At 44.4% G+C, this 26,250-nt stretch overlaps 1 protein-coding gene across 1 annotated transcript; it reads right to left on the reverse strand.

Moving 5' to 3' along the window:
• Positions 1–20,360: 20,360 nt before the first annotated feature.
• Positions 20,361–25,494, reverse strand: LOC121573434 (Krueppel-like factor 4). The gene is made up of 5 exons (XM_041885434.2): positions 25,158–25,494; positions 24,885–24,999; positions 23,364–24,135; positions 23,058–23,225; positions 20,361–21,960 (listed from the first exon to the last, which is right to left on the reverse strand). The coding sequence occupies exons 1-5, from the start codon at positions 25,160–25,162 to the stop codon at positions 21,785–21,787; spliced, it is 1,236 nt and encodes a 411-aa protein (XP_041741368.1). The 5' UTR covers positions 25,163–25,494; the 3' UTR covers positions 20,361–21,784.
• Between the last annotated feature and the right edge of the window lie 756 nt (positions 25,495–26,250).

Consider the following 26,250-nt stretch of genomic DNA (forward strand, 5'->3'; position numbering starts at 1 on the left):
TGTCATGCACAAAGTAGATGTCCTAACCGACTTGCCAAAACTATAGTTTGTTAACAAGAAATTTGTGGAGTGGTTGAAAAAACGAGTTTTAATGACTCCAACCTAAGTGTATGTAAACTTCCGACTTCAACTGTAAGAGCGAGGTCCGTAGATAAGGCTACAAACATTTGGGATAAAGCAATGTCCTGTATGTATTCTATATGCATTCTAACTTACAATCAATCGTTGCATCACAGAGAATATAGAGATGCCTATCTGTGGAATAACAAAGGAAAGAATGTAATATATTCCACTCTAACAACAATTAAACAGGTACTTGAGTTCCAAAGACATAATTGTGGTGTTTAGCCATTATTTGATGAGCTTAGTTGCAAGAGTGATCATCCGTCTCTCTTTAACAGAAGTGCTTCTTTGTTGACGAATGTGAATTTCGGAGGACATTGCTGTTCCTCTATTTCCATATTACCCACGAGAGGACAATAACTAGGGTTGTTTTGAGAAGACGTGTGTTCTCAAGTGGTAAAATCAATATAGAGATTTAAAAAACAACATTTTTCTCAAAGCAGACAGCTGGACAATTAAACTGATGTTTATGTTATGTTAGACTTTAATGAAGGTAGTGAACGAGATATGGAAAAAGACGAATGTTGTTGACGAATGTGAATTTCGGAGGACATTGCTGTTCCTCTATTTCCATATTACCCACGAGAGGACAATAACTAGGGTTGTTTTGAGAAGACGTGTGTTCTCAAGTGGTAAAGATCAATATAGAGATTTAAAAAACAACATTTTTTCTCAAAGCAGACAGCTGGACAATTAAACTGATGTTTATGTTATGTTAGACTTTAATGAAGGTAGTGAACGAGATATGGAAAAAGACACAGCCAATTGATCTGTGTGTTTTTTTGACCACAGTATTGATGAGTAACAAAATGAATAATCAATCTCCAATGTGGCCTTATCTCCCAATGTTCATTAGAAATATGTATCCTGTGACAGGAGGGAAGGTGAATCACAAAATCTATTTTTCCAAAACCCAAGAAGAGAGGACAGTATGTGATATATGAGGTCATGTCAGTCAGCATGAAGACAACTTAACATTTTCTAAAATCAATGGTATCTTTTACTGCTATGAACATAATATACTCTACAGTCATATCAAAGTTCCAGGGATCTCTGCTACTTTTAGAGTTATGATCCAATTTGTAAGCATTACCAACATAGTGAATGTGAAAATGGATTCAAAATGGTCGCCCTCTGCTGTAATCAAAATACTACTTTTATGACAGAGCAACCGGTAAAGCTTCATATGATGCCAATTGATTTGTAGCATCTACAGATAAAACATTATGGAGTCTTATAGGAGGCCTGGGTCAGGCCAAAATGTCATAAATAACTTTAATTAATTATTTCTCAATTATGCTTTTAGATACAAATGTTAAATATATGTCAACAATCTTTCCTCCAAAGGATGGATTACATTTTGTGAAAATCCCCAAAATCACGGTCTTGTTTTGTCTGGGTTTCGTGACAAATCACTCAATAGTCACTTTTAATTGCGCCTTCTTTTTGAGAACTGATCTGATTGTTCAAAAGACCAATTCGTTTTTAAAAAACAATCAGAATTGGTCTGCCTGTGTAAAGACATTTCTTAGACGCTGTGACATGTTTTTCACCAAGGAATGTGTTCGGAACTGGGCAGCCTGCGATGTCACCACATAATCATTAGAAGACTCGTAACTTGGAGGTGTGCAGAGAGATCATTAGGGTTATTGACACTAATGTTATAAATGGTCTGTCTATAGAACAAGGAAAGAAATGGGTGTTTAATGTACAATTATTCTTAGCTGTGTCATTGTCGAGGAGAATGACGTGATAATGCCCCAGGCACAATCCTTCATTTGTTTTTCAGTCGAAAGGTAGTACTGCCACTTCTCTGTTCAAAAGCTGAGGGATGGGGCTGGGTAAATGTAACCACTCTCAAATTCATAGATGGAGTTACGGATGCAAGGACTGGGTGTCCAAACTTGATATTGGACATTAAAGAACCACAGAATGTCCAATACTTGTTGTTCATATTACACCCAAGTGCCTCAGTCACAGAGCAATTCAGGTTTGCAAATGTACTCCCATAAAATATATAATTAGCAATATCATGGCATTGGGTAATTGGGAGAATGAAAACTTGTAAAAATAAAAGGCAGAGAAACTAACTTGTGGTTAGTGAAGCATAAAGAACAGGTCATTATGGATGGAGAGACATTAAACATGACAGTGAGCTGTGGCATACACACACACACTGCCATCTCCAGTAGCAGACATGGACTCAGTACTTGGTATGTGACGAGGAGGAATCGAGAGAGAGAGAGAAGAGAGAGAGAGAGAGAGAGAGAAGAGAGAGAGAGAGAGAGAGAGAGAGAGAGAGAGAGAGAGAGAGAGAGAGAGAGAGAGAGAGAGAGAGAGAGAGAGAGAGAGAGAGAGAGAGAGAGAGAGAGAGAGAGAGAGAGAGAGAGAGAGAGAGAGAGAGAGAGAGAGAGAGAGAGAGAGAGAGAGAGAGAGAGAGAGAGAGAGAGAGAGAGAGAGAGAGAGAGAGAGAGAGAGAGAGAGAGAGAGAGAGAGAGAGAGAGAGAGAGAGAGAGAGAGAGAGAGAGAGAGAGAGAGAGAGAGAGAGAGAGAGAGAGAGAGAGAGAGAGAGAGAGAGAGAGAGAGAGAGAGAGAGAGAGAGAGAGAGAGAGAGAGAGAGAGAGAGAGAGAGAGAGAGAGAGAGAGAGAGAGAGAGAGAGAGAGAGAGAGAGAGAGAGAGAGAGAGAGAGAGAGAGAGAGAGAGAGAGAGAGAGAGAGAGAGAGAGAAGAGAGAGAGAGAGAGAGAGAGAGAGAGAGAGAGAGAGAGAGAGAGAGAGAGAGAGAGAGAGAGAGAGAGAGAGAGAGAACTTTTCATCAGTGAAACAAATTCCACAGCCCTTCTGTCTGGTCTGGTCTGTTCTCATTATAGATACATTGACTTTATATTGGAGGACAGAGCAGAGGGCAGTTCAATCTAACGTTAAAGTTAACACTTAAAGATGCACTACGCAGAAATCGCTCCACCATTTCCTGGTTGTGGAAATTCTAACAGTTCGCCTAATTTCAGTTTGTGACAAAACAAACAACTATAGTGTAGATAAACATTGTACCATCTAAACCGCTGTGAAATATATTTTCCATAACCAAAAATATTGTATTTTCAGCAGTTTGAAGCTGGTGTACAAAACTGAAAGTAAAATATGCAAAAACGAAACTTAAGCACGGGAAGCATAGACAGTGCACATATGTAACGTATATACTTGGAGTCAGGAAGCAGGTGCAGAAGGTGAGTTTAATGATGAGAGAAGGTAGATAAACAAAACAGGAGAAGTGTACTGAACGTGACCACAACCAATACTGCCTGATAACTGAGGCTACTGAGGGCTAAATAAAGGGAAAGTAATCAAGGTGATGATGAGGTCCAGGTGTGCATAACGATGGGGAGCAGGTGTGCGTAATGATGATTGCCAGGTGTGCGTAATGATGATTGCCAGGTGTGCATAATGATGATTGCCAGGTGTGCGTAATGATGATTGCCAGGTGTGCGTAATTATGGTTGCCAGGTGTGCGTAATCATGATTGCCAGGTGTGCGTAATGATGGTTGCCAGGTGTGTGTAATGATGATTGCCAGGTGTGCGTAATGATGGTTGCCAGGTGTCTGTAATGATGGTTGCCAGGTGTGCGTAATGATGGTTGCCAGGTGTCTGTAATGATGGTTGCCAGGTATGCGTAATGATGGTTGCCAGGTGTCTGTAATGATGGTTGCCAGGTGTGCATAATGATGGTTGCCAGATGTGCGAAATGATGGTTGCCAGGTGTGCGTAATGATGATTGCCAGGTGTGCGTAATGATGATTGCCAGGTGTGCGTAATGATGGTTGCCAGGTGTGCGTAATGATGGTTGCCAGGTGTGCGTAATGATGATTGCCAGGTGTGCGTAAAGATGATTGCCAGGTGTGCATAATGATGATTGCCAGGTGTGAGTAATGATGATTGCCAGGTGTGCGTAATGTTGATTGCCAGGTGTGCGTAATGATGGTTGCCAGGTGTCTGTAATGATGGTTGCCAGGTGTGCATAATGATGGTTGCCAGGTGTGCGTAATGATGGTTGCCAGGTTTGCGTAATGATGATTGCCAGGTGTGCGTAATGATAATTGCCAGGTGTGCGTAATGATGATTGCCAGGTGTGCGTAATGATAATTGCCAGGTGTGCGTAATGTTGATTGCCAGGACCAGTGGTTAGTAGACCAGCGACGTTGAGTGCCGGAGCGGGGGAGCAGGTGTACGCCTGACAACATAGCACAGATCTAACACTTCTTAGACTTGCTTTCAATGATAATGACAGATCTGTAACTCAAATGTCTATGTAAAAAAAATAAAAAAATAAGTTAACCTTTATTTAACTAGGCAAGTCAATTAAGAACAAATTGTATGTGAATTTGGTTGCTTTGCCCAAAAAGTTACATATTGTAGCTTTAAATGGTTTGGGAGTTCAAACTTCAAAGTCCCTGATGCCTTTATCAAGAACAGACAGACCTCCTAGTGGAATGAAGAGGTGGAATGATGTTGCATATTTTATTCTCTATACATTGTTCCAGTTAATATCAGTGGCTATGCATCTCACACTAATAGTGTACATTTAAAATGTACATCTTAAATGCTAAAAATACTGTGAAAAACATTTAATTTTGTGCGTTAGGATTTATGGTGTGTCTGTGATGGCACATTTACCTGTCATTATAGAGATTGTCATTGTAGTCCTGAGAAGCCCCAGTGGAGGTTAATGTGTGGTGATGCAGTGCCACCTATTGTCCTGTCATGGAGCTGCTCTGAAACCTGTTCTGGTGGAGAACCCAGAGTGTTCTGAAACCTGTTCTGGTGGAGAACCCGGAGTGCTCTGAAACCTGTTCTGGTGGAGAACCCAGAGTGTTCTGAAACCTGTTCTTGTGGAGAACCCAGAGTGCTCTGAAACCCGTTCTGGTGGAGAACCCAGAGTGTTCTGAAACCTGTTCTGGTGGAGAACCCAGAGTGCTCTGAAACCTTCCTCTGCTGAGTCATAGTTCATTAGGGAAAACAAAAACAAATGTTTCTTATTGGACATGTTCAGATAGTATCTCTCTGTTTCATTCCATTTTATTTCCTTTGGTGCCTCCTGAACACAACTCTGGTTCTAGTTCTAACTGGTTCTAGTTCTGGTTCTAACACATTTTTGGCTCTAGTGATTTAAGTCCACAGTTTGTGATCCGACATAGACACAGACTACAGAGTTCAGTCATTGGTTTGGAGAGGGAGTCCTAATGTACTTTAGGAAAGTTAAATCAGGAAGGCTGATCTGAATGCTTGTTTAACTTCATCCAGTAAACATAACATCATTCACTTTGTTTCTCGTTCTAGAGGCGTAGTGGGAATGAATACAGACGTGTCATCATCAGCATAGCATCTTGTTTCTCCTCCCCTTTCCTGTCAGCCACACCTGGAACGTCATTCACCTATTGACCTTATAGCCTATGAGCATGGCACAATAATGCACGTTCCTCACGCTTCCTGCGTAGCCCTTTCCTGCAGTCAAATGACCTAGTGGCCTCATGGGTGGAATGTTATTCATATATTTCATAATTTCAAAATCAATAAACATAATTTCAAAAACCCGCTGAAAATCAGATGTTTCTACCTCAAACAGTTTTGTCTTCTGTGCTGTATATAAAGTGTAATATTGGGATGCAAACTCAAAATGTAATACATTTCAACTGTCTGACATGGTACAGGGGTCTTCTTGTTTTTTTTTAAAGTTTCAAAGTAGATTTGTTTAAGACTACCAAAGAACACTCTATGTGGCCCTGATTTAGCCCACTGCAGTAAAATGAAATGTTCTGCATGGAATGCATAGGCATAGCTATTATAATATACTGTAGCCTTCATTGTAGTGGCTATTGTGCACAAATCAATCAAATCAAATGTTATTGTCATATGTACAGGATAGTGGTGTAGGATTCACAGTTCAATGAAATGCTTACTGGTGGCAATCTCATTCACTCATAATGTTACATCTTGCCTGAAATGATTTGGGGAAATGCTTCTCTATGCAAGCTTCAAAACATCCTACCCAACTAACAATGGTTGGTCTCACAGTCAATGTTCCCTTTTTTTAGTCACTGAGCAAATTTCAGGTCTGCTGAGCGCAAACTTGAAGTTGTGAAAATTCTGTGCAACTTCCTGCGCGAGTTTACTGTGAACACTGAGGCTGTACCCGCTTTAAGTTAGTTTTAACAGTGGTCAAGTAGGATACTGTGGCTATTTGATCATAATGTAGGCCTACCAGAGTGGCTTACCATTAAAAACAATGGAGAAAATGCATCCCATAACATATTAACATGGAAATAGCTGTTCTATCGATCAGCCTACAGTAGCAGCCAATGTGTGGTGTTCAATGTAGGCCTACATTCCATGAGACTTTTGAAGAAAACATGCAGGGTTTGACAACCTGTTTATCCACTTGTCCTTCAGACAAAGAGGTGACTGAAAATGTTGTTGTTTGATGAAAGAAATCACTTTACAAAATAAAATGCATCATTATTCTCATACCATTATTACAGAGAATCAGACAAATTATGCTACTCTCTGCCTATTGGCTGCTTAGCTTATTCAAGCCAGTCTCAAAATACAACACTAACCCTTTAAGACAAAAAAAAAGCCCTTTACCTGACTGGATTTTTAAAGATGTCTAAAAATGCACATTTTGTGCTCTTGTAGGAGGCAATCACTCCCATATACTGACTACAAATGATCTATAACTGGGCTAATAACTCACTAACTAGCAAAGGATATGAACAAATGTACAAATGTGCACATGTCGCTACATGTAGCTCTCGCTTTGATCTCAAAACAAGCGCATCTACTCACGACCGCTCATGCTGTAACAACAGTCCAGTTCAAAGTGAATGGCACAGATTCATATATGGCAATGGTCTATTTGCATATAGGCCTACTGCGCACCGGCCTGTGTAGAGTACAGGCCTGAGTCGTGCCTGTCAATGCAATAGAATCCTACTCTGATGCATTATGCCCACAACAAAATCTCTTGCATAATTAGTTTTGCACACTACGTCTTGCATAGTTTGTTTTGTTTCGATATGTTGCATTGAAAGTGGCTAATATTGCGTTGATTCGATCACATCATCTGGCTCCGAGGATCTTCCCTCGGAGACGAAGCCATTCCCCAAACCATTTAATAAAATGTCATATTGCATTCCGTCTTTTGTTGTTCATTCAGTTAAGTCTGTTCTCGATTGAAATGTAGTAGCGTCATATCATCGTTGGTGCACTTGCACATCAACTGTCTGGTACTCTCAGCAATGTTAGGTTACCATCTTTTCTGAGAGACCAAAACATTGCAGATGAAACAAATTAAACAGGTTGACCTGTAAAGTACATTTGCAAAGTCTATTTAATGGATTAATTCCAGTCACCATTCACTCCCTTACGATCAAACCAGGCCCATTATGATACATTCCTGCCCCCCACGGGTTGGCTCCCGTGCCTAGCTACCATCCCATCCAGCTGGGCAACTTCCACATGAATCATCATTGATCATTTGGCTCTAAGGAGTGGAGGACAGTTAGTCATGGATAGAGCGTTGGTTGGTGCACTTTATAATAATCTAACTGTGGATGAAGTGGGTGCAGCTGGACTGGAAACCCTACTGAGTGTGAGGTGTTACTGGGTGGACAAGTTAACTGTTAATGTCCAAAAAAAGTATACAAATAATAAAGAAGAGATGGAGAAGTTGAGAATTATGTTGAGAAAACTGTGCCAAAACAAGGTTTGTTGGAGAAGCCTTCTTGAGGCCCTTTGCTTTACTAAGAGCTAAAGAGGAATCATTCAAGTCAGAAAAGTCAAGACATTAACTTATATTATCACCATTGAGCCCTACAGTTTAACTGTGATAGGCCATGGTACATTTCAATGTGCCTGGATACCTGAGTTGGTGTTAAACAGTGGAGATGAGATGTTTTTTTCACTAGAGGGCGCCCAAAGACCCCGAAATCTCCAGCCTGTTCAACCCCTCATACCTATAGTGCTGTGTATGTCCAGTAGGTCTACATAAAGTGCCTTCGGAAAGTATTCAGACCCCGTTACTTGTTCAACATTTTGTTACATTACAGCCATATTCTAAAATGGATTAAAAAAAGAAAATGCTCAGCAATCTACACATAACGGAGCAAAGTACAGAGAGATCCTTGATGAAAACCTGCTCCAGAGCGCTCAAGATCTCAGACTAGGGTGAAGGTTCACCTTCCAACAGGACAACGACCCTAAGCACACAGCCAAGACAACACAGGAGTGGCTTCGGGACAAGCCTCTGAATGTCCTTGAGGGGCCCAGCCAGAGCCCGGACTTGAACCCGATCGAACATCTCTGGAGAGACCTGAAAATAGCTGTGCAGCGATGCTCCCCATCCAACCTGACAGAGCTTGAGAGGATCTGCAGAGAAGAATGGGAGAAACTCCCCAAATACAGGTGTGCCAAGCTTGTAGCGTCATACCCAAAAAGACTTGATGCTGTAATCGCTGCCAAAGGGGCTTAAACAAAGTACTGATTAAAGTGTCTGAATACTTATGTAAATGTGATATTTCCGTTTTTAATTTTTAATAAATTAGTAAACATTTCTAAAAACCAGTTTTTGCTTTGTCATTATGGGCTATTGTGTGTAGATTCATGAGGGAAAAAACAATGTAATCAATTTTAGAATAAGACTGTAACGTAACAAAATGTGGAAAGAGTCAAGGTGTCTGAATACTTTCCGAAGGCACTGTATGTAGTTCAGTGGGATTTTCAAGCATTGCAATTGAACTGTAACCATACAGCTATATATATAACATACATTACATATCTAAAGTTTCCCATTCACATGACAGAATGTAGTATATAGAGTGAAAGACAGTAGGCACATTTTATAGGAACTTGGTTGATTAACAAAATCACTTTAATCTGAAAAAAAATCTAGCTATTGTGGATTACTCTAATTAAACCTCTGCCATAAACATAGTCTCTGGAAGTAATTCTGTGTCATGTTGGATTTACTGCCATTTGGAATGACATTACCTGTAAAACGTCTCTACATACAATAAAATACAATTGTGTTTGTCACATGCGGCAAATACAATGGGTGTAGACTTTACTGTGAAATGCTTTCTTACGAACCATTCCCAATGATGCAGAGTAAAAAAATTATAATAAAAGTAAAAACAATGTACACAAATAATTAAATACACAAGAATGAAGCTATATACAGGGAGTACTAGTATCAGATCAATGTGCAGGGGTACAAGGTATTTGAGGTAGATAAGTACTGTACATGAAGGCAGGGTAAAGTGACTAGGCATCAGGATAGATAATAATAAGGTATTTCAGGGAGATATGTACATGAAGGCGGGGTAAAGTGACTAGGCAACAGGATAGATAATAATAAGGTATTTCAGGTAGATATGTACATGAAGGCAGGGTAAAGTGACTAGGCATCAGGATAGATAATAATAAGATATTTGAGGTAGATATGTACATGAAGGCAGGGTAAAGTGACTAGGCATCAGGATAGATAATAATAAGGTATTTGAGGTAGATATGGAGATGAAGGCAGGGTAAAGTGACTAGGCATCAGGATAGATAATAATAAGGTATTTGAGATAGATATGGAGATGAAGGCAGGGTAAAGTGACTAGGCATCAGGATAGATAATAATAAGAGTAAAATAAAGAACGGTGTAGCAGCAGCATATTATGAGTATGTTTGTGTTTGTGTTACAGTATATTATCTACACTACCGGTCAAAAGTTTGGACACACCTACTCAGTCAAGGGTTTTTCTTAATTTTTTACTATTTTCTACATTGTAGAATTATAGTGAAGACATAAAAACTATGAAATAACACATATGGAATCATGTAGTAACCAAAAAAGTGTTATATTATATTTTATATTTGAGATTCTTCAAAATGCCACGCTTTGCCTTGATGACAGCTTTGCACACTCTTGGCATTCTCTCAACCAGCTTCATGAGGTAGTCACCTGGAATTTCAATTAACAGGTGTGTCTCTTAAAAGTTAATTTGTGGAATTTATTTCCTTCTTAATGCGTTTGAGCCAATCAGTTGTGTTTTGACAAGGTAGGGGGGTATACAGAAGATAGCCCCATTTGGTAAAAGACCAAGTCCATATTATGGCAAGAATAGCTCAAATAAACAAAGAGAAACGACAGTCCATCATTACTTTAAGACATGAAGGTCAGTCAATACAGAACATTTCAAGAACTTTTCAAGTTTCTTCAAGTGCAGCCGCAAAAACCATAAAGCGCTATGATGAAACTGGCTCTCATGAGGACCGCCACAGGAATGGAAGACCCAGAGTTACCTCTTCTGCAGAGGGTAAATTCATTAGAGTTACCAGCGTCAGAAATTGCAGCCCAAATAAATGCTTCACAGAGTTCAAGTAACAGACACATCTCAACATCAACTGTTCAGAGGAGACTGTGTGAATCAAGCCTTCATGGTCGAATTGCTGCAAAGAAACCACTACTAAAGGACACCAATAATAAGAAGAGACTTGCTTGGGCCAAGAAACACGAGCAATGGATATTAGACTGGTGGAAATTTGTCCTTTGGTCTGGAGTCCAAATTGGAGATGTTTGGTTCCAACCGCCGTGTCTTTGTGAGACGCGGTGTGGGTGAACGGATGATCTCCGCATGTGGACCGAGCACGCCCCCATTCTCATCGATGGGGCTGTAGTGGAGCAGGTTGAGAGCTTCAAGTTCCTTGGTGTCCTCATCACCAACAAACGTACATGGTCCAAGCACACCAAGACAGTCGTGAAGAGGGCACGACAAAACCTATTCCCCCTAAGGAGACTGAAAAGATTTGGCATGGGTCCTCAGATCCTCAAAAGGTTCTACATCTGCACAATCGAGAGCATCCTGACTGGTTGCATCACCGCCTGGTATGGCAACTGCTCGGCCTCTGACCGCAAGGCACTGCAGAGGGTAGTGTGTACGGCCCAGTACATCACTGGGGCCAAGCTTCCTGCCATCCAGGACCTCTATACCAGGCGGTGTCAGAGGAAGGCCCTAAAAATTGTCAAAGACTCCAGCCACCCTAGTCATAGACTGTTCTCTCTGCTACCGCATGGCAAGCGGCACCGGAGCGCCAAGTCTAGGTCCAAGAGGCTTCTAAAACAGCTTCTACCCCAAAGCCATAAGACTCCTGAACATTTAATCAAATGACTACCCAGACTAATTGCATTGCCCCCCCCCCCCTCTTTTACGCTGCTTCTACTCTGTTTATTATCTATGCATAGTCACTTTAATAACTCTATATGCATGTACATATTACCTCAATTACCTCGACTAACCGGTGCCCCCCCACATTGACTCGGTACCGGTACCCCCACTATATAGCCTTGCTACTGTTATTTTTTACTGCTGCTCTTTAATTATTTGTTACTTTTATTTCGTATTATTTTATATTGTATTTTTTTAAATGTTTTTTGGTATTCTTTCTTAAAACTGCATTGTTGGTTAAGGGCTTGTAAGTAAGCATTTCACTGTAAGGTCTACACCTGTTGTATTCGGCGCATGTGACAAATAACATTTGATCTGATTTGTATTTCCCACCATGGAGGAGGAGGTGTTATGGTGTGTGGGTGCTTTGCTGGTGACACTGTCTGTGATTTATTTAGAGTTCAAGGCATACTTAACCAGCATGGCTACCACAGCATTCTGCAGCGATACGCCATCCCATCTGGTTTGGGCTTAGTGGGACTATTATTTGTTTTTCAACAGGACAATGACCCAACACACCTCCATGCTGTGTAAGGGCTATTTTACCAAGAAGGAGAGTGATGGAGTGCTGCATCAAATGACCTTGCCTCCACAATCCCCGACCTCAACCAAATTGAGATGGTTTGGGATGAGTCAGACCGCAGAGTGAAGGAAAAGCAGCCAACAAGTGCTAAGCATATGTGGGAACTCCTTCAAGACTGTTGGAAAGGCAATCCAGGTGAAGCTGGTTGAGAGAATGTCAAGAGTGTGCAAAGCTGTCATCAAGGCAAAGGGTGGCTATTTGAAGAATCTCAAATACAATATATATTTTGATTTGTTTAACACTCCCATATGTGTTATTTTATAGTTTTGATGTCTTCACTATTATTCTGCAATGTAGAAAATAGTAAAAAATAAAGAAAAACCTTTGAATGAGTAGGTGTTCTAAAACCTTTGACCGGTCGTGTATGTGAATGTGTCTGGGTTTTGTGTGAGAGTGTCGGTGTAGTGTGTGTGTGATTGAGTGTGTATATGTAGTCTTGTGAGTGTGCATAGAGTCAGTGCAAGATAGGTTCAATGCAGATAGTCCGTGTAACCATTTAATTAACTATTTAGCAGTCTTATTGTTATTTAGCAGTCTTATGGCTTGGGTGTAGAAGCTGTCTCGGAGCCTGTTGGTCCGAGAGCCGATGCTCCGGTACCGTTTGCCAAACGGAAGCAGAGTGAACAGTCTATGGCTTGGGTGGCCTTCCTCTGAAACCGCATGATATAGCGATCGATGGAAGGAAGCTCAGCCCTAGTCATGTGCTGGGCCGTCCGCACCACCCTCTGTAGCACTTTGCCGTCGAGGGCGGTGCATTTGCCATACCAAGCGATGATGCAGCCAGTCAAGATGCTCTCAATGGTGTAGCTGTATAACTTTTTGAGGATCCGAGGGCCCATGCCATCCTTCATGTTGAGTCATATCAAACAGCTGCAGAGGGTCTGCCTGCCTGCCCTGTTCCCCTCCACTACAGAGGGTCTGCCTGCCTGCCCTGTTCCCCTCCACTACAGAGGGTCTGCCTGCCTGCCCTGTTCCCCTCCACTGCAGAGGGTCTGCCTGCCTGCCCTGTTCCCCTCCACTGCAGAGGGTCTGCCTGCCTGCCCTGGTCCCCTCCACTGCAGAGGGTCTGCCTGCCTGCCCTGTTCCCCTCCACTGCAGAGGGTCTGCCTGCCTGCCCTGTTCCCCTCCACTGCAGAGGGTATGCCTGCCTACCCTGTACCCCTCATATTCAATGCCCACACATGACGACTGATGAGGCCATGGAGTTAGGGGCTGGGGTGGGTGGGTTTTGGGAAGGGGTAGAGAAGGTTTGGGGAAGGGGTAGAGAGGGTTTGGGGAAGGGGATGGGTGGGGTGTGTGGGTGGGGGAACGAGTAGGGAGTGTTTGGGGAATGAGTAGGGAGTGTTTGGGGAAGGGGTAGGGTGGATTTGGACCCCTCTGTCTGGTCTGGTCAGCAGGTGTTTATAATGTGAACATTCCCCGAGCTTGAAATCAGAGCCTGGGTCTTCATAAAATGGGTCTGAAATCAGAGCCTGGGTCTTCATAAAATGGGTCTGAAATCAGTGTTTTTGTCTCCTAGTGCTGCTGACCAGGTTGGAAAGTACAGTATAGGTTATTAAAGTTAACTGAATTTAATGAATCAGTTATGTAGGTCAAGTAACTAACTGCCAATAACAAAGAGGGGTGTGGGGGTACAGAAAGATAATTATCAGAGGAGGGAGACACCGGTGGAGGGAGGAGGACGGAGATACCGGTGAAGGGAGGAGGACGGAGAGGAGGACGGAGACACCAGTGGAGGGAGGAGGTCGGAGACACCGGTGGAGGGAGGAGGACGGAGACACCGGTGGAGGGAGGAGGTCGGAGACACCGGTGGAGGGAGGAGGACGGAGACACCGGTGGAGGGAGGAGGTCGGAGACACCGGTGGAGGGAGGAGGACGGAGACACTGGTGGAGGGAGGAGGACGGAGATACCGGTGGAGGGAGGAGGACGGAGACACTGGTGGAGGGAGGAGGACGGAGACACTGGTGGAGGGAGGAGGACGGAGAGGAGGACGGAGACACCAGTGGAGGGAGGAGGTCGGAGACACCGGTGGAGGGAGGAGGACGGAGACACCGGTGGAGGGAGGAGGTCGGAGACACCGGTGGAGGGAGGAGGATGGAGACACTGGTGGAGGGAGGAGGACGGAGACACTGGTGGAGGGAGGAGGACGGAGACACTGGTGGAGGGAGGAGGACGGAGACACTGGTGGAGGGAGGAGGACGGAGACACTGGTGGAGGGAGGAGGACGGAGATACCGGTGGAGGGAGGAGGAAGGAGACACTGGTGGAGGGAGGAGGACGGAGACACTGGTGGAGGGAGGAGGACGGAGACACTGGTGGAGGGAGGAGGACGGAGACACTGGTGGAGGGAGGAGGACGGAGATACCGGTGGAGGGAGGAGGAAGGAGACACCGGTGGAGGGAGGAGGACGGAGAGGAGGACGGAGACACTGGTGGAGGGAGGAGGACGGAGATACCGGTGGAGGGAGGAGGAAGGAGGAGGAAGGAGATACTGGTGGAGGGAGGAGGACGGAGACACCGGTGGACGGAGGAGGACGGAGAGGAGGACGGAGACACTGGTGGAGGGAGGAGGAAGGATATACCGGTGGAGGGAGGAGGACGGATATACCGGTGGAGGGAGGAGGACAGAGATACCAGTGGAGGGAGGAGGACGGAGACACCGGTGGAGGGAGGAGGACGGAGACACCGGTGGAGGGAGGAGGACGGAGACACCGGTGGAGGGAGGAGGGAGAGAGACACTGGTGGAGGGAGGAGGAAGGAGGAGGAAGGAGACACCGGTGGAGGGAGGAGGACGGAGATACCGGTGGAGGGAGGAGGGAGAGAGACACTGGTGGAGGGAGGAAGACGGAGATACCGGTGGAGGGAGGAGGAAGGAGGAGGAAGGAGATACCGGTGGAGGGAGGAGGACGGAGACACTGGTGGAGGGAGGAGGACGGAGACACCGGTGGACGGAGGAGGACGGAGAGGAGGACGGAGACACTGGTGGAGGGAGGAGGAAGGATATACCGGTGGAGGGAGGAGGACGGAGATACCAGTGGAGGGAGGAGGATGGAGACACCGGTGGAGGGAGGAGGACGGAGATACCGGTGGAGGGAGGAGGACGGAGATACTAGTGGAGGGAGGAGGACGGAGATACCAGTGGAGGGAGGAGGATGGAGACACCGGTGGAGGGAGGAGGACAGAGATACCGGTGGAGGGAGGAGGACGGAGATACCGGTGGAGGGAGGAGGACGGAGACACCGGTGGAGGGAGGAGGAAGGATATACCGGTGGAGGGAGGAGGAAGGATATACCGGTGGAGGGAGGAGGACAGATATACCGGTGGAGGGAGGAGGACGGAGATACCAGTGGAGGGAGGAGGACGGAGACACCGGTGGAGGGAGGAGGACGGAGACACCGGTGGAGGGAGGAGGACGGAGACACCGGTGGAGGGAGGAGGGAGAGAGACACTGGTGGAGGGAGGAGGAAGGAGGAGGAAGGAGATACCGGTGGAGGGAGGAGGAAGGAGATACCGGTGGAGGGAGGAGGACGGAGACACCGGTGGACGGAGGAGGACGGAGAGGAGGACGGAGACACTGGTGGAGGGAGGAGGACGGAGAGGAGGACGGAGACACTGGTGGAGGGAGGAAGACGGAGATACCGGTGGAGGGAGGAGGAAGGAGGAGGAAGGAGATACCGGTGGAGGGAGGAGGACGGAGACACCGGTGGAGGGAGGAGGATGGAGACACCGGTGGACGGAGGAGGACGGAGAGGAGGACGGAGACACTGGTGGAGGGAGGAGGAAGGATATACCGGTGGAGGGAGGAGGACGGAGATACCAGTGGAGGGAGGAGGATGGAGACACCGGTGGAGGGAGGAGGACGGAGATACCGGTGGAGGGAGGAGGACGGAGATACCAGTGGAGGGAGGAGGACGGAGATACCAGTGGAGGGAGGAGGATGGAGACACCGGTGGAGGGAGGAGGACAGAGATACCGGTGGAGGGAGGAGGACGGAGATACCGGTGGAGGGAGGAGGACGGAGACACCGGTGGAGGGAGGAGGAAGGATATACCGGTGGAGGGAGGAGGAAGGATATACCGGTGGAGGGAGGAGGAAGGATATACCGGTGGAGGGAGGAGGACGGAGACACCGGTGGAGGGAGGAGGGAGAGAGACACTGGTGAGTCACCTAACCACTCCTAGTAATGTATGTTTAATTACATACATTATTTTCACTCACAATGGATTTATGGGAGAGATACTCCTTGTAATGAATGTATCTTTAAAACACAGGTAATTTCACAAGATCTATGTATAGTATTTACATACCAGCGTACATTTAAAGCTATGTGAATCACTTTTATGGAAACACACTGAAAGCAGTTGTTGGGGCAATACCCCTCCCCATACGCCCATGCCTGTAGCAATATTTAATTGATCTCAGATCTTCCCACCGACTTCCACCCAAACTTGGCTTCATGCATTACGGTTGCAGTGGTAACAAACATACAACAAACAGTGTCTAGTTAGCCAAGTTTTGAGTGAATTTACATCCTTCCTAATGAGGATAGACAAATCTATTCGATATGTTCCCTTGGGTTTCGCCTCGGGGGTTCCCACTTAGTTCAGTAACGTCTGTTTTCAGTAAAAGTACTGTTAAAACAAGCTGGAATCAAACCATTTGAATGATGATAGCCTGAAGAATCGCCTAATAGCAATAATAGCCTAAAGAAAGGGTCATATATTTACTCAGTCACTAAGATGGCAGTTAAGATCCATTCTTTGAAAATCCTTACAATGTAAATGGAAAATAAAAGGTTCAATGATGCTTAATGACTTAATGTACATGGTAATTAGCAATCCTGCAGATAACTGGACATAACTAGACAACATTGTAAATAAGAATTGTCTTAAATATATCTACTCCTGGGCCCGTATTGGGCTCCTGGGCCCGTATTGGGCTCCTGGGCCCGTATTGGGCTCCTGGGCCCGTATTGGGCTCCTGGGCCCGTATTGGGCTCCTGGGCCCGTATTCATAAAGCATCTTAGAGTAGGAGTGCTGATCTAGGATCAGGTCCCCCCCTGTTCATGTACTCGTACTCATCTAAAAGGCAAAACTGATCCTAGATCATGCAACAATTCTACTCTGAGAAACGGGCCTCGGTATCTTATATGTTTCTATTCAGTTGGTTGTACTTGATGGTTCTAGGCTAGCTTTAGTGCATGGTTCAAAGTTGAATGTATATTTTGTGTCAGTGCTGAACGCTAGCCAATATCTTGGATTACCTCTTAATTTTTCCTGATAGGTGAAAAGAGAATGCCATGGTAACAGGACATGGAATAAGTGCATTTTGTGAACATCTTTTTAACGGTGTATCATTGTCTTCCATGGTCCGAGGCGGTCTCATTATTAGAAAGATCACTTTATATAGTGTTGTGGTGTCTCTCTTGTCGTGATGTGTGTTTTGTCCTATATGTTTATTTTTAATCCCCCGTCCCCGCAGGAGGCCTTTTGCCTTTTGGTAGGCCGTCATTGTAAATAAGAATTTGTTCTTAACTGACTTGCCTAGTTAAATAAAGGTTTAAAAAATGTATATATATATACACTACCGGTCAAAAGTTATGAACACCTACTCTGGTTGAGAGAATGCCAAAAGCTGTCATCAAGGCAAAGCAAATATATTTTGATTTGTTTAACACTTTTTTGGTTACTACACGATTCCATATTTACATTTTAGTCATTTAGCAGACGCTCTTATCCATAGCGACTTACATGAGCAATTAGGGTTAAGTGCCTTGCTCAAGGGCACATCGACAGATTTTTCACCTAGTCGGCTCGGGATTAGAACCAGCGATCTTTCGGTTACTGGCACAATGCTCTTAACCACTAAGCTACCTGCCACCCCTGTGTTATTTAATAGTTTTGATGTCTTCACTATTATTCTACATTATTCTAAATAGTAAAAATAAAGAAAAACCCTTGAATGAGTAGGTATTCTAAAACTTTTGACCGGTAGCGTATATACTAAGAAAGGGAGAGACATTGTGTGAGCCTGCTGTGGCCTATTGATGCATTTTAAATGTGTTGTTTATCCGTGACAGAACTATAAGATAAGAGTTTGGGAACTACAGACAATAATAATGTTAATGTTAAATTCATTTTAACAGGTAAACGGGGATGTCTATCTTGATAACTATTTATATATAACTAGTTTAATAACTATTTTATATAAGATGTATGTATTTACATTTGTTGAAATTGCTAGAAACTTCACAACTTGGATGCTTGCAATGATTATGAAGTGCATACACTTTCCTTGTATATACTGTAGCTTTGGAAAAGGAGATAAGCATTATTAAGCATATTAAGCAAGATTTTAAAGTAACTGTCCAGTGAAAATCTCACTTTAAAAATGTAATATTCTGTTACTCATCCCCAAATAATGTTGTTGGCCAAAGCATAAATTGGAGAAAAAAAACACTTTAAAAACTCCACCTCAAACATCTATCTCAAACAGAGATTTAAAAAATGCTTGCTATTTACTCATAGAGGAGGATGAGCTGGCCAATCAGCAGTCTAGTCACGTGAATCTTTTTAATGATCGGTATACGCCCACACTATTCTGTTGTTGGTACACCCACACCATTCAGTTGTTGGTACGCCCACACCATTCTGTTGTTGGTACACCCACACCATTCTGTTGTTGGTGCGCCCACACCATTCTGTTGTTGGTACACCCACACCATTCTGTTTTTGGTACACCCACACCATTCTGTTGTTGGTACAGTTTACCCACACCATTCTGTTGTTGGTACACCCACACCATTCTGTTGTTGGTACGCCCACACCATTCTGTTGTTGGTACACCCACACCATTCTGTTATTGGTACAGTACACCCACACCATTCTGTTGTTGGTACACCCACACCATTCTGTTGTTGGTACGCCCACACCATTCTGTTGTTGGTACACCCACACCATTCTGTTGTTGGTACACCCACACCATTCTGTTGTTGGTACAGTACACCCACACCATTCTGTTGTTGGTACGCCCACACCATTCTGTTGTTGGTACACCCACACCATTCTGTTGTTGGTACACCCACACCATTCTGTTGTTGGTACACCCACACCATTCTGTTGTTGGTACGCCCACACCATTCTGTTGTTGGTACAGTACACCCACACCATTCTGTTGTTGGTAAACCCACACCATTCTGTTGTTGGTACGCCCACACCATTCTGTTGTTGGTACACCCACACCATTCTGTTGTTGGTACGCCCACACCATTCTGTTGTTGGTACACCCACACCATTCTGTTGTTGGTACACCCACACCATTCTGTTGTTGGTACAGTACACCCACACCGTTCTGTTGTTGGTACACCCACACCATTCTGTTGTTGGTACGCCCACACCATTCTGTTGTTGGTACACCCACACCATTCTGTTGTTGGTACACCCACACCATTCTGTTGTTGGTACGCCCACACCATTCTGTTGTTGGTACGCCCACACCATTCTGTTGTTGGTACACCCACACCATTCTGTTGTTGGTACAGTATACCCACACCATTCTGTTGTTGGTACGCCCACACCATTCTGTTGTTGGTACAGTTTACCCACACCATTCTGTTGTTGGTCCGCCCACACCATTCTGTTGTTGGTACGCCCACACCATTCTGTTGTTGGTACAGTATACCCACACCATTCTGTTGTTGGTACACCCACACCATTCTGTTGTTGGTACAGTATACCCACACCATTCTGTTGTTGGTACGCCCACACCATTCTGTTGTTGGTACGCCCACACCATTCTGTTGTTGGTACAGTATACCCACACCATTCTGTTGTTGGTACACCCACACCATTCTGTTGTTGGTACAGTATACCCACACCATTCTGTTGTTGGTACGCCCACACCATTCTGTTGTTGGTACAGTATACCCACACCATTCTGTTGTTGGTACGCCCACACCATTCTGTTGTTGGTACGCCCACACCATTCTGTTGTTGGTACAGTATACCCACACCATTCTGTTGTTGGTACGCCCACACCATTCTGTTGTTGGTACGCCCACACCATTCTGTTGTTGGTACGCCCACACCATTCTGTTGTTGGTACACCCACACCATTCTGTTGTTGGTACACCCACACCATTCCAACACAGAAAAGCTGCTTTTTAACATACTTAATTACCATGTTTTGGAAGGAAAACTATTTCACTCTTATTTAAGTAATTATAGGTCATATTTCATAGAAATCTGGAAACACTGGGCAGTTACTTTAAGCATTTATTATTATTATTATTTAAATAGATGGTCCAAAAATATATAATTTAAGCAACTAGATAATCATCTTGCTTGATTTTGATTTACATGGTTGAGATAAGTGATACATTTACCATATACATTTATCAAAACATTGTACAGGTAAATGTGATTATGGAATAATTTACAGAAAAACAGCAGTGATCAGTACATAAAAAGTTAATTTCAAATATATTTTATTCTTTATGTTGTAAAAGACAATACAAAACATTTAAAAGCCTTTTATTTACAAATGTACAAAATTTAAGATTATATAACATATTTAGTCTATAAACAAACAAACAAATTGTTCAGAGTTACTCATTTCTTTAAAAAAATAATATGAATGTCTCATAACATTATTGCACTTTGCGACCACAGCGCACTGAGAGATTGAGGAGCAAAGTAATTCACCTGATTAAAGTCAAATTGTGGAAGAAGAGAGGTCTCCAGGAAACTCACAGACAAGACAACCACACTTTGATACTCTTATCTGTTTTCTTTTTTAAATCTTTGGTACCTTTTATTATACTAAAGTCTTTGAGCACCATCCTGTAACATATACATTTAATTTGTACCTGAAGTCAATGGCTTGGAAGAGTAGAGTAATATAAATATAAATGTCTAATACAGTATGTTTTACAGTATGAACTTGACAAACAAAGACAAATGGAATGTTGCTGATTGAATAGATAGAAGGCCTCTTAGGATGGGTTCCATCACTTCTGTGTTCTGTCTGAGTTTCTTGTTTCCCTGATAACCAATACAGGGATTGACATTAAGGGTCAGGGTTAGCGCTATGGCCAGGGGCAAGTTGAGCCTGCTCTGAGGTTGACCCATTGCTGCAGTGAAAACAACCAAACTGCAAAAACTTCCAGTAGCCTAAAACTGACCTTTCTGGTTCCTCCTCATTATTTGAGTGAAAGACAGACAATGTATGGAATTTACAGCAGTCGGGCAAGTTGAGCTTGCTCTGAGAATGTTTTTACTAATAAAACAACCAAAATGTAAAGAATTCCAGTAGTGATCTTTCTGATTCCTCCCCAATGTGTAGGTGAAAGGCAGGCAATATATGGCACTTCTGTGTGGAAATAGCACATTTACATTTTAGGGCAAGTGATCATAATCTTCAGACAATCAAAAAAATTGTGATCGCGTAGTGGCTAGGACTGTCCCTGTAAATCTCTGCTAATACATTTCCAGTCATACGTTGGCACCTAGTCCTCCAGGTTTTGTCGATAAATAGATTAACAATTCCAGTTTTGTCCCACAAAATAAGTTGTTCTGAGGGGTCTTGTCAAATGTCAGATCACGAGCCCATAGATGGACAAAGAACAGTCTTTAGTCATTGGGTTGGACCCTTGAGAGTGTAACACTCTTTACCAGGAAACACACAGCTTGTCTTGGTGCTTTGACAATGGATGGCTATAAGACAATGTTGTTGTGTAGTTCAGGTCGCTGTGTAATAATATTTATAGTATTTTAGTCTTGGTCCATGGTGTCCAGTGAGTCCAGTGACTGTCTCATAGGTGTCTCTTCATGTGTAGAGCCAGGTGGTCGGACCTTGAGAAGGCCCTGTCACACTTGGCACACTGGAAGGGGCGATGCCCGGTGTGTTTCCTGTAGTGCCGCGTGAGCTCGTCCGAACGGGCAAACTTCCAGCCGCAGCCCTCCCAGTCACAGCAATAAGGCTTCTCTCCTATTAATGACACAACACACATACATAGACACAGAGAGAGAGAGAGAGAGAGAGAGAGAGAGAGAGAGAGAGAGAGAGAGAGAGAGAGAAACAAGGCAGTTAGAATTTAGTTTGTTCACCCTAGAGTGAAAACAGACCAAACTCTCCTCACCACAGAAAGAGGTCGGTCCTGTCCTGCAGTGCATTAATTGTAAACGAATCAACCTGCGGTTGTATTTGAACAGGATCAGTATCAACCTGCTGCTAGCTGCTGTTGTCTGTTCATGACACCTGCCAACTGGACTGCTTCTCTCTCTCTCTCTCTCTCTCTCTCTCTCTCTCTCTCCCCCTCTCTCTCTCCCCCCCCCCCCCCCCCTCTCTCTCTCTCTCTCTCTCTCTCTCTCTCTCTCTCTCTCTCTCTCTCTCTCTCTCTCTCTCTCTCTCTCTCTCTCTCTCTCTCTCTCTCCTCTCTCTCTCTCTCTCTCTCTCTCTCTCTCTCTCTCTCTCTCTCTCTACTGCTGGCAATACAACAGCCGTTATGCCAGGGGCAAGCATCTTGGGGTAGCAGGGAAGGTACTAGTTATAGGTGAACATAGAGTGTACAGCTGAGGGAAATTAACTGGAATTACTAGAGAAAAAAATGTAAATAAAATCCTCCTCTCATAATGTAGCAAAAGGTCACGTTGCTGCCTATTACAAATTGTTCCATTACAATCAATTAAATGGATTATTCCAGCCATTAAATCTACGTCTCCCTTGCAACAGACTGGTCTGCATACCAAATCATTACTAAATGAATAAACAAGGAAAAGTACTGTTCATATTTATCCGATTTAAAACTCCATGTCAAAGTTTCCCGTTGTGAATCAAGAAAGGCCTACCATCCCATAATAAACCATAAACTACAGTAATGAATGCTGTCCCCCATAATTAAGAAGGACAATGGGAATGAAAAACGACCCAACTGGTTGAAAGATTGATGAAGGCTAACTATGCCCTAAATAAAGTCTCACAAAAAGAGAGAGAAAAAAGAGAGAGTGCCTCCTAAAGTTCTTCTGACATCATAGAACCGTTTGAAACTGCGTTTTAACAATGAGACAACCAACATGTGTACCAACCTGTGTGGGTTCGGTGATGTGCCTTGAGGTGGGAGCTCTTGGTGTATGTTTTCCCACAGCCGGCGTAGTCACACGTGTGTGTGGCGATTCTCTTCCTGGGCCAGGAGCGCCGGCCGCGTTTGGGTTTGGGCTCCTCCGGTAGACATTCTCCGCCGGGGGACATGAGCTCTAGACGGGGTGGAGAGGGTGGAGTGATGAGTTTCAGCATCATCCCCTCAGAGTTTACCTCAACATCAGGCACCAGCAAATGAGGAATGTGAAAAAAAGGCTGTTGGTCAAAAACACTTAGATTGAAGTTGTACTGACCTTGGTACTGTAGAGACCCAGGCTGTTGAGGGAAGGGGGAGTAGCCTGTCGGAGAGTTGTGGTGGTAGCCCTGGCCAGGCAGAGGGACCTGGGGGTGGGATAACACCTGGCTGGAAGGGTGGTGGTCCCTGGCCAGTGTGTGGTCCGGGGACAGAGATGAGGCTGATCGGCTGGCTGTCATAGGACGCCCCCCTGGGGGGAAACCGTGGGGGTCGAGGTGGGGCCTCTGTCCAGACCTGGGCTGGGAGTGTGAGTTCACCCCCCCAAGGTGGAGGTCCATGGGTTGGGTGATGGTGCACATGCTGGGGTTCTCCTGCTTTATCATATGGCAAACAAACGGCAATGAGGAGGAGTGGTCCGTGGCAGCACCGACACCAACACCGGCCTTACTAATCATATTAATGCTGTGGCCGTACTCTGCCATATCCATGGTGGTCTTCACCACAAACTTGCCATGCAGGCTGGTGGGGTGGAGGTATGCCGGATCCAGTTCAGGCCTCATCAGCTCGGCCACGAACCCCCCAGAGGGGGACACGTCGCTGATGTCAGGGATGGTGTACAGCATGTCACTGTGGGCAGAGTCCTGGGGAGAGGGGAGCTGGTAGGAGGAGTAGGAGCCTGGGGAAGGGGACAGGTTCTGGGACCCACTTGCTGCCATGGCCTCAGCCTGCTGTTGCAGCATAGTGTTGGACAGGATAAAGTCGTAGTCTAGTAGGTCCAGGTCTTCAGGCTCTCTCTTGGTCATGCCAGTGGAGATATCCTCCTTCCATCTCTAGAGAAGGCAAGAGAAAGGCATTACTACACAGCACAAGGACTGAAAGACACCTGTGGTCATAGTCATTCAATTAACATAACTCTGAATGGCCATAGAATTAGGAATTAGAATATTGTAATAGGATCTCTATGGCTAAATCATTGAGACTAGTCTTTGGTCATAACATGTCATTGCCAAATGTTAAATATGGCTACCTGTAGATTCCCCCTCTCTAGCTAACTGAAATATAAAAACGGTGGTTCTTTGTCAAATGTATCTTCTACCTGAGAAAATATTGTGCCAGGAGATATTATTGTGTGTAATCCCAGACATGTATAGATTAGTTGTAGTTTATTAGGCTTCTATAACACAAGAAACCTCGGCTCCTTAAAACAGTCACATTCAGTAGCCTATTCTATATTCACATTGTATATTTGGCAATAGATAAGTCAACAACCTAAATCAATTGTCTTATAATAAAGCAATAAGATGCCACTGCTGCAATCTAAACACGTATAGTAGGCTACCATCCACTCAGTCAGTAGCCACGCTGAAAATTCTACTTGCTGGTGCACGCCCCAACAGAGGTGCAGTGTTCCAGAGTGCGGCAATGACATAAGGTCAAGCAAAGGAATTTACTAAGAAAATACATAGGTTACATTAAAACCGATTATGAGCTGACCTACCAATAAAAACATGCAGCATGTCCTATTTAGGCTAGCTAGACTGTTGAGATATGAATAGCTAATATAATTTACCATACTCACCAAATTCGCATGTCCCATGGATTTATTCTTGACAGTCGGACCGCTTGCAAATGTGGATATGGATGGCAAAAGCGTCCTGCTCAATGCCATATTGTCGAAGTCACTTGGTGGTTGCCTGCATAAACAAAATATATACCAAAATATTTCTACGTAAATCCCTTTCGTTTTCGGCCAAAAAGTGAATAGGCTAACGTTATTCGAATCCAAGCGCAACCAATGTCTTTATTATGGCAACCCAAAATGCTGGATAGTCAAACTGAAAAAAGCCCGCACCTCATCAATGAAATATAGGCCTACTTGGTTCCTCTGATGAATTTCTTCTGTAAAATACACCGTTTGTTGTACAGCATCAGTTGTGTATTCTACACGGCTTGACAGTCCGAGATGATGTGGCGCTATACTTCACTCCAAGCCATGCTTGTGGACGCAGCGAATGGAACAGGCAGACTGAGACAGACAAACCAAGCTTGGTAACGTTGATACAAATTCATCAGGAGTGAGGCGAAACTATAGTGGGATTCCCTCGTCTCCCTAGCAATTCCACTTCCATGCAGGGACTAGTGAACAGACTGAACTGACAAAGTGACAGCGAGGAAGGGTTTCCTACTGCTTAAATCATTGCCGGTGGACACGCCTTCGTGTTGCTGAGCAACAGCCAGGCAGGACAGGAACAACACTGCGCGCTCTGGTAGAAAAAAATAAGGCGCAGTTCATGACGATAGCAAAGAGAGTGCAAGGCTGAAAAGGAGAGAAAAAAACTCCAACTGTTTCTGTTTATGTCCATACAAACAGAGCGATGGCAACAGGGAGGCCCTACATGCCGTTTGCCTTTTATCCAGAGCTAATGTGGGGGAACCGGATCAACGCAGTTCTAAAGGACAGGTTTTACGCGCGCGTGTAAAGTAGGCTTGTTAGTATAGGAATAATGACTTGTAGCTGCACTCATTGACACAGATATTGTAGCTCCTATAGAACACACAACAAATGCTCACCTGGACCGCGGACTCCCCCCTCTACTGTACGTCTTCCCTTGTCTGTCACTCTAGCCCAGGGGTCGGCAACAGGCGGCATGCGGGCCAAAACCGGACTGGGAGTTATACAAAATATATATATAGCCGTTGTTGCTCCTAGACGTTTCCACTTCACAATAACAGCACTTACAGTTGACCGGGGCAGCTCTAGCAGGGCAGACATTTGATGAACTGACTTGTTGGAAAGGTGGTATCCGTTAAGTCACTGAGCTCTTCAGTACAGGCCATTCTACTGCCAATGTTTGTCTATGGAGAGTGCATTGCTGTGTGCTCAATTGTATACACCTGTCAGCAACGGGTGTGGCTGAAATAGCAGAATCCACTCATTTGAATGT

The sequence above is a fragment of the Coregonus clupeaformis genome, chromosome 9 (assembly GCF_020615455.1).
Source record: "Coregonus clupeaformis isolate EN_2021a chromosome 9, ASM2061545v1, whole genome shotgun sequence".
NCBI classification, from domain to species: domain Eukaryota; kingdom Metazoa; phylum Chordata; class Actinopteri; order Salmoniformes; family Salmonidae; genus Coregonus; species Coregonus clupeaformis.

Excerpts from the sequence above, each read along its gene's own strand:
- LOC121573434 (XM_041885434.2), bottom strand. Across the intron at positions 24,136-24,884 it reads CCATGGGACATGCGAATTTG|AGATGGAAGGAGGATATCTC; the intron begins GTGAGTATGGTA and ends TGCCTTCTCTAG. Across the intron at positions 23,226-23,363 it reads TGGGTCTCTACAGTACCAAG|AGCTCATGTCCCCCGGCGGA; the intron begins GTCAGTACAACT and ends CACCCCGTCTAG.